Consider the following 11,978-nt stretch of genomic DNA (forward strand, 5'->3'; position numbering starts at 1 on the left):
GGCACAGGTTCAAGAATAATTGAAAAGAAAATACCAAACACCAACCTCACAAGCCTGACTATACATACACAGGAAAAAAAGTCTGTTGTAAAACTGTTACTGAAATGAACTAATATTTATTGCAAAAAATTTGTTTATTTTTAAAATTTTGCAAGAAATTTTCCCCAGCCCAAAGATTTTTTCTTTATTCCTAGTATGTCTCAAAAATTGTATGAACTAAATGGCAGTAAAATTTCAATGACATACAAATTAGTTCAATTCTAACTAAAACAGAAAAAGTATTTCGGACACTTCTCACAAATAGTAAGAATGAACTACAGCGTGGTTAAAATGGGAATGATCTGGCGCCTAAGATTTTTTTCTTTATTTTTAGTTCATATTTATTTTTCGAAAAAGATGCATTTCGTAAATGGTAATTAAAAGACCAAAACTGTCGAAAATGTTTGTTTAATTTAATGAATCTCAAAATTTGAAATACAATTTAGTTCAATTTTCGCACGAGATAGGTCATTTTTCCCCATAATTTAGTTTACTTTTTTCTGTGTATGCACTGAAAAAAATATTGTCGTGAGGTCAAAGATTTCATGTCTTTAAAATACAAATGCAAATTTTGCTTAGCATAGAAGACGCATTTTTCTAATATAAAGTTTTTTCCTTGTCCAAAAGTCGATAAACTTTTCAATGAAGTCGTATTGTCCTTATAATTAGGTGATTTCACTTAAAAATGGGTATCGTAACATGAAAGAGAAAATGTTTGGGCTAAGGTCAACTTGACTTTAATAATTCAGAAAAATTCTTTAAATTTAATGAAATTGTCTTTAAATTTGCATCTTGACTACAAAGCAAAAAATCATTCAAATATAGGACATGTTTTTCAACACTTTATTTTAAAGACGTTTTTTACTTGAAACATAGCATAATTTCTAATGGAAGTCGTGTCTTAATTTGGAAAATAAAGTTGTCGTTAACTCGTTTTTAAAGGACTTTGATAGCATGTGAAGAAAAAAAGCTGAAAAAGCGAAAAATTAAAATTTGCTTCCTAGAAGCAAGTACATAAAACCCAAATTTAAAAGAGAATTGTGTCTTAAAAGTATCCTTATTTGTATTCTCCGCTTCTTTGGCTCGGAATCAATACCAAAATTTTTAAAGTGAAGACAAAATCTTTGGAACCGGGCATGCATTTTTATCAGTGTGCTTCAGTGTTGGCTAATACAAGTTTAAATAGTCTCTAGTACACTGAAAAAAAAGCATACTCGGTTCCAAAGATTTTGTCTTTACTTTAAAAAATTTGGTATTGATTCCGAGCCAAAGAAGCGGAGAATACAAGTAAGGATACTTTTAAGACACAATTCTCTTTCAAATTTAGGTTTTGTGTACTTGCTTATAGGAAGCAAATTTTAATTTTTCGCTTTCTCAGCTTTTTTCTTCATATGCTATCAAAGACCTTTAAAAACGAGTTAACGGCAACTTTATTTTCCAAATTAGGACTCGACTTCCAGTAGAAATTATGCTATGTTTGAAGTAAAAAACTTCTTTAAAATAAAGTTTTGAAAAACATGTCCTATATTTGAACGATTTTTTGCTTTGTAGTCAAGATGCAAAAAGACAACAAATTTAAACACAATTTCATTAAATTTAAAGAATTTTTCTGAATTATTAAAGTCAAGTTGACATTAGCCTATAATTTTTTTCTTTCATGTTAAGACAAAGTCAAATCACTTAATAATAAGGACAATACTACTTCATTGAAAAGTTTATCGACTTTTGGACAAGGAAAATAACTTTATTTTAGAGAAATGCGTCTTCTATGCTAAGCAAAATTTGTATTCGTATTTCAAAGACATGAAATCTTTGACCTCACGACCTTTTTCTGTTGGGAGCCACCGTGGTGCAATGGTTAGCATGCCCGCCTTGCATACACAAGGTCGTGGGTTCGATTCCTGCTACGACCGAACACCAACAAGTTTTTCAGCGGTGGATTATCCCACCTCAGTAATGCTGGTGACATTTCTGAGGGTTTCAAAGCTTCTCTAAGTGGTTTCACTGAAATGTGGAACGCCGTTCGGACTCGGCTATAAAAAGGAGGTCCCTTGTCATTGAGCTTAACATGGAATCGGGCAGCACTCAGTGATAAGAGAGAAGTTCACCACTGTGGTATCACAATGGACTGAATAGTCTAAGTGAGCTTGATAAATCGGGCTGCCACATAACCTAACCTAACCTAACCTTGACCTCACGACAATATTTTTTTTCAGTGTAAGATCTGAGCGGATGGTATTATTAAATTTTGGTCTTAATTTCCTATTAAAATTACATACGAGAATTATTTATCCCAAATTCAAGCATATTTTTACCACCACCACTGTGCATATTCTTCTCATAAAGCTACAATCACTCAATCTTATTTACTCACATTGACTATCTTTGATACGAATTATGGACTTCAAATGACCGACAAAATCATCGCATGCTGCACGAAAATTGCTCTCGATACTTCCCAGGTTATTCCCAGGGAAGCGTCGTCTTAAGCTGATAGTCATTTTGGTATATTTGTAGTGCCAAACCAGGCTTAAAAGTCCAATGAATTGTGATCCGAAAATTTTGGAGGTCACTGTGCAATGGAAATGAAGCAAAGAACCTCTATTTTAATGGAGGTCTGTGACCGAAATGTTTGCCTTAACATGGTTTCAATACTATCTCCAGGGCATTTATTTTAACCCCATGGGCCAATATAAATGGGTTACTCTCGTGGGGAGCGACCAACGGCCCACTCCATTACCATAGAGTTTCAGTTGTTATCAACGAGTCTATATATAGTATGCCCAAGTTTTGCTGTAGCCCTCACATAGACCGATTTCCCTCAAACAAAAATCACTACTCCGAGCAAATATGCAGCCAAAAAGATAGGACATTTTTGTACAATCATGCAAATTAAAAAAAATCGCTTTACGTTTCAAATCAAAACATATGTTTTATTTTGATATTATTTAAAATGCCGATGATTTTCCGATTTTTAAAATACAAGTGCCAATATGACGATTTTTTCAGAAAAAAGTCACGATTTTTCTTGAAATTGTATTGGCAGACCGAAAAAAAAGCAACCCTCATTGCTTTACTCACGTAGCTGTTCTTATATTGTATGCATATGTGTTCTCATATCTGAGCATTATCTTCACTCTCTCAATTGGTAGATATTAACAGTGAGAACAAGTGTCAGCTTAAATATTGCCCATCATACGAGATATTTAATGCGTTGAGTGTGTGTGTTATATATTTTGAGAAGAGTTGAGTATAGCTTTATATGAGTACGATGAGTATCAGTATGCATTGTTATCATACTCCCTTCGATATAGGCATTTTGGGTAGATATAAATCCATACCGGTTTGTATTATCTGGTGGGTATCGGTCGATGTTTTGGTATTCCTCTTATATAGACCGATCTCCCGATTTAATTTTTTGGGTGTTTAAACATCATAAATTTATCCATTTTTCTCTGAAATTCGAAATCTATAGGATTTTGAGGGTTTTGGTATAGACCTCATAGAGATCGATCTCCCGATTGGTCTTTTAGACACAATTTGGCTTTTTTTTACGAAAATTTTTCCAACTAAAGTCTTAGTTGAGTTTTAAAAAATATTCAATTAAAAATTTAATTGATTGAGCAAAATTTTTTATTGAAACAAAAATCAATCACACAAATTAATAGTATCAATTATTTTTTTAATTGATACTATCATTTCTGTGATTGAAGACATTTCAATTAAAAAATTAATTGGATAATTGATTTCGTGATTGAATCAAAAAAATTTTGTTTTTTATGTAAAATGACAAATCAAGAGGTATCTGGGTCCAATAAAATGAGTTTTATCCAGTTTGTCTAAAATTGGAAGCCTATGTAATTAGTTCCCATACAGGGAGCGCCTTCACCATACATTTCCGAAAACTTAAATTTTGACAGAGAAATTGAAAAGAAGGAGATACTCCTCTATATCGTTCTAGCCAATTACAAGTAAATCTGAGAAAGAAAATCTGAAAACTTTAAATCTTCACAAATCTTCGACTAGATATCGATAAATTGCATTCCTTATATTCATTTGCTCACCTTCTCCCACGTTCCCTGTAAATTTCAAGTAAATCGGAGAAGTTTAGATTTTGCACCCCTTCCCCGATCAAATAGAGGAAAACAAATTACGAGTTGTGTTTTATACCCTTCACCACTACTGTGGTACAGGGTATAATAAGTTTGTGCATTTGTATGTAACGCCAAGAAGGAGTAATCATAGACCAACCTTTCCAGCAAATTGGACTAAAACTCTGGATTCTGGGCCATATAAGTCTATATCGGGCGAAAGATGTATGTGAGAACTATACCTCAATCTGCACCGATTTCACTCAAATTTGGCACACCTGACCATAGTACTTATTGTTCTCCTGGTGCAAAATTTCAAGCACATCAAGGTAAAACTCTGGCTTCTGGGTCCCTATAAGTGCATATCGGGCGAAAGATATATATGGGAGCTATATCTAATTCTGAACCGATTTCAATCAAATTTTGCACACTTGACTATACGACCAAGTGTTATGCTTGTGAAAATTTCAAGCAAATCAGGGTAAAACTCTGGCTTCTGGGTCCATTTAAGTGCATATCGGACGAAAGATATATATGGGAGCTATATCTAAATCTGAACCGATTTCTTCCAAAATCAATAGGTTTCTATTCTGACCCAAAAACAGGAACTTGTGCCAAATTTGAAGGCAATTGGACTTAAACTACGACCTAGACTTTGATCACAAAAATGTGTTCACAGACAGACGGACGGACAGACGGACGGACAGACGGACATGGCTAGATCGACTCAGTGACCCACCCTGAGCATTATTGCCATAGACACCATGTATCTATCTCGTCTCCTTCTGGGTGCAAACATATGCACTAACTTATAATACCCTGTTCTACAGTGTGGCGCAGGGTATAAAAAGGCCAATTAAATACGTATAATTCAGTTTGGCAAAATTTTCTATAGAAATAAAATTTTGACACAATTTTCTATAGAAATAACATTTTGACATTTTCTATAGAAATAAAATTTTGACCAAATTTTCTATAAAAATAAAATTTTGATAAAATTTTCTATAGAAATAAAATTTTGACAAAATTTTCTATAGAAATAAAATATTGACAGAATTTTCTATAGTAATAAAATATTGACAAAATTTTCTATAGAAATAAAATTTTGACAAAATTTTGTATAGAAATAAAATTTTGACAAAATTTTTTATAGAAATGAAATTTTTACAAAATTTTTTATAGAAATAAAGTTTTAAAAAAGTTTTCTATAGAATTAAAATTTTGACAAAAATTTTTACAGATATAACTTTCTATAGAAATACAATTTTGACAAAATTCTCTAAAGAAATAAAATTTTGACAAAATTTTTTATAGAAATAAAATTTTTACAAAATTTTCTATATAAATAAAATTTTGACAAAATTTTCGATAGAAATAAAATTTTGACACAATTTTCTATAGAAATAAAATCTTGACAAAATTTTGTATAGTAATAAAATTTCTATAAAATCTTCTATAGAAATAAAATTTAAAAAAAAAAAATTCTATAGAAATAAAATTTGACAAAATTTTCTATAGAAATAAAAATTTGACACAAACTATAGACCGATATGGACCAATTTTGGCATGGTTGTTAGCGGTCATATACTAGCACAATGTACCAAATTTCAATCGGATGAATTTTGCTCCTCCAAGAGGTTCCGGAGGTCAAACCTAGGGATCGATTTATATAAGGGCTATATATAGTTATAGACCGATAGACAAATTTTTGCATGGTTGTAAAAACACCATAAACTAACACGACGTACCACATTTCAACCGAATCGGATGAATTTAACTCCTCCAAGAGGCTCAGGAGTTCAAATCTAGACATCGGTTTATATGGGGGCTATATATAATTATCGACCGATATGGACCAATTTTTGTATGGTTGTTAGAGACTATATACTAACACCTCCAAGAGGCTCCGAAGTTCAAATCTGGAGATCGGTTTATATGGGGGTTATACGTAAAAGAGGTCCAACATGGCCCATTTGCAATACCACCCGACCTACATCAATAACAACTACTTGTGCCATGTTAGGTTAAGTTAGGTATAGTGGCATCCCGATGTATCAGGCTCACTTGGACTATTTGAATATTTCGATATTTTACAAACGAAATGACAAAGTTAATATACCCCCATGCTATGGTGGAAGGTATAATAAACAAGTATATACAGCACTAAGTTCGGCCGGGCCGAATCTTACATACCCATCACCTTGAACCAAATATTAGGGTTTCCTTTGAAATTTCAGGAGGGCTTGAGGACTTGAGGACACATCCCGAAGATAAATTTAAAGATTTCACCTATGAGGACTATATCAGATTCTGGATATATAAGAAGCATTTTTGTTTGAGTTTTAGAGGAATCATTAACATATCTTTGTAAGTGTGCAAGAAAATTTTAAAATAATGTATTGATTTGAAATCTTAAATCTGTAGAAGTAAAACCTGGAAATTTTACATTGAGTTTCAAGCAATTTTCATGATCAGTGCGCCTTCTACACCCTGAAGAAGTGAAGTCGGTCTATATGGAGGCATTACCAAATGGACTGATAAAAACTTAATCCGATACACGTTTTTGTGAGCCTAAAATACCAGAATATTTACAATTTCAGGCAAATCAGATAAAAACTACGGCTTCTAGAAACCCAAGGAGTTAAATCGGGAGATTGTTCTTATGGAGGCTATAATAAAATATGGATCGATACTCACCGTTTTCGGCACACCTCTTTATGACCGAAAATACCTCTAGATTTCCAATTTCAGGCAAATAGGATAAAAACAACGGTTTCTATAAGCCCAAGACCCCAAATCGGGAGGTCGTTTTATATGGGGACCATACCAAAACATGGACCGATACTCACAATTTTTGGCACACGTATTTGTGGTCCTACAGTACCTCTAGATTTCCAATTTCAGGTAAATTGAATAAAAACTGCGGTTTCTATAAGCCTAAGAAGTAAAATCGGGAGATCGGTCTATATGGGGGCTATACCAAAATATGGACCGACACTCAGAATTTTTAGCACACGTATTTGTGGTCCTACAATACCTCTAGATTTCCAATTTCAGGTAAATTGAATCAAAACTGCGGTTTCTATAAGCCCAAGAAATAAAATCGGGAGATCGGTCTATATGGGGGCTATACCAAAACATGGACCGATACTCGCCATTTTTGGCACACCTCTTTATGGTCATAAAATACCTCTAGATTTCAAATTTCAGGCAAATTGGATAAAAACTACGATTTCTTTAAGCCCAAGACCCCAAATCGGGAGGTCGGTTTATATGGGGACTATATCAAGACCGATATAGCCCATCTTCGAACTTGACCTGCCTGCAGACAAAAGACGAGTCTGTGCAAAATTTCAGCACGATTGCTTCATTATTGAAGACTGTAGCGTGATTACAACAGACAGACAGACAGACAGACAGGCAGACGGACAGACGGACATCGTTATATCGTCTTAGAATTTCTCCCTGATCAAGAATATATATACTTTATATAGTCGGAAATCGATATTTCGATGTGTTACAAACGGAATGACAAACTTATTATACCCCCGTCATCATTCTATGGTGGTGGGTATAAAAATGGATGACAAAGAGTAGGACCCCCTCCCCGTTAAAATATTGCAAAATAAAGTAGCGGATCTTTGTCTAGACGCCACCTTCTAGGATCACTGAAAATTTCTAGCTAATCGAAGAACTTTAGTCTAATTTTTAAAAATACGAGCAAGGGGGAGGACCTTCTTCGACCCTATATTAAAATTTGCGAAAAATATGGGAAGACCAAAGGCAAGCGCCACCACTCAGATATTAAAAATTTATGTAAAACATTTTCCCAGCGCGACCATCTTCTACCTTTCCTGAAAATTTATAGCAAATCGATTCAACTTCAGAGTTGAAAAAAAACTCAACATGATGAAAACTGTACCTTTTTTGTTCTATAGGCTTAATTTAAAAATTTTAATTTCATTTAAAATTTCTTTTCTATATAAAATAAATTATTTTCTTTTTCTTAAGTAAAATTAATCCTAAAAATTTGCCATCTGCTTGCAAATGGATATGGTGTAGTCAACATTTACAGTAAATATTTCCACACATAACTTGGTAAAACCACATTTCCATACACATGCACACATACTCACACACACACACGGGCATTGTATGCTCATACTCCAAAAATTGATTGTATTCGAAACATGGCATACATTTAGGCTTATCATGATTTATAAGAAAATTCCTTTGCATAAAGGCTGACGAATGTGGAACGATTGTAGTTTGTAGGCTTTCGAAATTCTTTGCTTTATCATTATAATGGTAAACAATATTCGTACATTCCCCCTCCGTCCCACCTCCCACAAAATCCCCCTTATCAAAATAAACAAATACAATAAATAAATCCATTGTACTCACCCTGGGCAAATTGTATAAATTTGCAAACCAATTCGCCAAAAATGAAGTGTCGCAAATAGGTGCCAACTAATGTGATGGGCATACACAAGACACCCAGCAGCATATCTGATATGGCCAAGTTAGCCAAAAACACATTGGTAATGGTACGCATACGACGATTCCGGAAAAGTGTCGAGGCCACCAAGAGATTGCCAACAATGGCAAAAAAGAGAATGATGCTATAGCAGGGTATCAACCATATGGGGATTTCTGTATTGCTACGTGAACGTCTTGGTATCAGGAGATTGCTATGATTGGTCATTGTATCATTTGACGGAAATTGGAATGATGATGATGAATTATCGGCATTGAAGCTTAGAAATACAGCTGTCGTTGATGAACCATTCGAGGCGAGAACATCTAAATTATCCCATGATTGATCTGGAGTAATTGTTATACCAATGCCATCAATACCACTTCCCCCTATACCATCACCAGTGGCTGGGAGTTTGAATCTAGCCGGTATATTCATATCGGCCGACTCATTGACTGTTAGGGCCAATGAGATGATGTGATCGGTAACATTTCGTATGGTGAAATAATTGATAAGGTCACTGTATTCACGATTTGTTATGGTCATAATTGAATTTGTTTTTTTTTTTTTTTTTAATTTTATTTATTTAATTTTTTATTCAAAAAACACTATGCATTTTTTTTATTCTGATGGCCTTTTCACATATATTTTATTATTATTAATTTTTTTATTTGTCCATATTTTTTTTTTTTTTTTGTAGATTATTAAAGTGTCTTTATTGTTTAATGACTTTTCTCATATTTGTTTTGTTTTAATTTGTTTATATTGGCTTAGTTTCCTTTTTTTTTTGATTTGTTTGTTCGTTGTGCTTTTTTTTTGTCTGGCTGTTATTAAAAACAATTACGTAATTGCTTTCATCGGCGTGGGATGTTTTGACATTTAAATTATATACCTGTATTCAAATAGAATTCATAAAATTATATATTCGAAGAAATTATGAGTTTAAATTAAATATTTATATGTAGAATATAAATTGAGTATAATTGCTTTGCAGCTCTGGTCAAGGATCAACTTTTTTTGCCTTCTAAGCAATCTTGGGATATTAATCAAAATTAGAATAAATAAAATAAAAAAATACAAGTAAGGAAAGTTTAAAGTCGGACGGGGCCGCTTAACATCTCAAATCCTTATAATTTTGTTGAGTTTTATATAAAAAAATTATGTTCCCATATGCATGAATTTACAATTTTATATTAATGGTGCTAACATATATCTAAATCTGAACCGATTTCTTCCGAAATCAATTGAGCCAATTATTGTGCCAAAAAAAATCTAAGAAAATTTTTGGTTAAATCTACCAAATTTAAAAAAAAAATATTTTGAAGTTTTTTATCAAATTTTTGTGATTAGTATAAAAAAAAAGTTTCTTAAAAAAATGTTTTATTGTTTTATTTTGGAAGTTTATTTTAATACGTGCAATGTCATATAATTTTATCTCTCCTATTATCGAAAATTTTTTGGGTGTATAAATAACAGGTTGGCTGATAAGACCCCGGTCTAACATAGAAAAACACATTTTTTGTCAAAATTCGTTTTTATTATTCAACATCGTTCTCTTCAAGAGCGATACAACAATTATAACGACCTTCCAACTTGTTGATACCATTTTGGTACCAAATTTTGATACCTTCGGTTTTGCCTCAAAATAGGCCTCAGTTTCGGCGATCACCTCTTCATTGCAGCTAAATTTTTTCCCTGCGAGCATCCTATTGAGGCCTGAGAACAAGAAAAAGTCGCTAGGGGCCAGATCTGGAGAATACGATGAGTGGGGAGGCAATTCGTAGCCCAATTCATGAATTTTTGCCATCGTTCTCAATGACGTGTGGCACGGTGCGTTGTCTTGGTGGAACAACACTTTTTTCTTCTTCATATGGGGCCGTTTTGCCGCGATTTAGACCTTCAAACGCTCCAATAACACCATATAATAGTCACTGTTGATGGTTTTTCCCTTCTGAAAATAATCGATAAAAATTATTCCATGCGCATCCCAAAAAACAGAGGCCATTACTTTGCCAGCGGACTTTTAAGTCTTTCCACGCTTCGGAGACGGTTCACCGGTCGCTGTCCACTCAGCCGACTGTCGATTGGACTCAGGAGTGTAGTGATGGATCCATGTTTCATCCATTGTCACATATCGACGAAAAAACTCGGGTGTATTACGAGTTAACAGCTGCAAACACCGCTCAGAATCATCAACACGTTGTTGTTTTTGGTCAAATGTGAGCTCGCGTGGCACTCATTTTGCACAGAGCTTCCGCATATCCAAATATTGATGAATGATATGACCAACGCGTTCCTTTGTTATCTTTAAGTCCTCTGCTATCTCGATCAACTTCATTTTACGGTCATTCAAAATCATTTTGTGGATTTTTTGGATATTTTCATCGGTAACCACCTCTTTCGGGCGTCCACTGCATTCACCGTCCTCCGTGCTCATTTCACCACGCTTGAATTTTGCATATCAATCAATTATTGTTGAGATCCCTGGGACAGAGTCCGGAAACTCATTATCAAGCCAAGTTTTTGCTTCCACCGTATTTTTCCCCTTCTGAAAACAATATTTTATCAAAACACGGAATTCTTTTTTCCATTTTTTCACAATAACAAAAGTTGTTTCACAAAAGACGCTCTATCTCACAAACTAATTGACTTACAGACGTCAAATTTTGACACGAATCATTTGAAGGTTGGTACTATATAAAAATAATATGCATTTAATACTAGCGACGCCATCTATGTGTCAGACTTATCAGCCAACCTGTTATCCCTTCAATTGGAAATTTGTTGAATTTTAAAAGTTAACGATTTTAGATTGCACCAACAACAACTTACTCGTATGACAGCACGATCTAACAAAAAAATGAAAATTTTGAAAGATATTGAATTTATAGAAATTTTGAGCAAATTTTGTGAAAATTTAACGGCTAAAGAAAAAATGTTCAAAATTTAACTTCTAACGAAAATTTACTTAATTCTTTTTTTCTACATCTAAATGTTATCAAAATTTAACTTCTATAGAAAAATGTTGTCAAAATGTTATTTCCTTTTATACCCTCCACCAGAGGATGGGGGGTATATTAACTTTGTCATTCCGTTTGTAACACATCGAAATATTGCTCTAAGGCCCCATAAAGTATATATATTCTGGGTCGTGGTGAAATTCTGAGTCGATCTGAGCATGTCCGTCCTTCCGTCTGTTGACATCACGCTAACTTCCGAACGAAACAAGCTATCGACTTGAAACTTGACACAAGTAGTTGTTATTGATATAGGTCGGATGGTATTGCAAATGGGCCATATCGGTCAACTTTTACGTATAGCCCCCATATAAACGGATCCACAAATTTGGCTTGCGAGGCCTCTAAAAGAAG

The 11,978-nt window shown here is 33.7% G+C and overlaps 1 protein-coding gene across 1 annotated transcript in view; it reads right to left on the reverse strand.

Annotated features, from left to right (window-relative positions):
• LOC142232176 (uncharacterized) overlaps positions 1-9,493 on the reverse strand; it is a 212,278-nt gene extending 202,785 nt beyond the window's left edge. The window contains exon 1 of the mRNA XM_075302894.1: positions 8,535-9,493. Within this exon, the coding sequence (XP_075159009.1) occupies positions 8,535-9,153 (619 nt within the window). The 5' untranslated portion in view covers positions 9,154-9,493. The remainder of the gene's footprint in view (positions 1-8,534) is intronic.
• Positions 9,494-11,978: the final 2,485 nt, after the last annotated feature.

The sequence above is a fragment of the Haematobia irritans genome, chromosome 3 (assembly GCF_050003625.1).
Source record: "Haematobia irritans isolate KBUSLIRL chromosome 3, ASM5000362v1, whole genome shotgun sequence".
Classification (NCBI taxonomy): Eukaryota; Metazoa; Arthropoda; class Insecta; order Diptera; family Muscidae; genus Haematobia; species Haematobia irritans.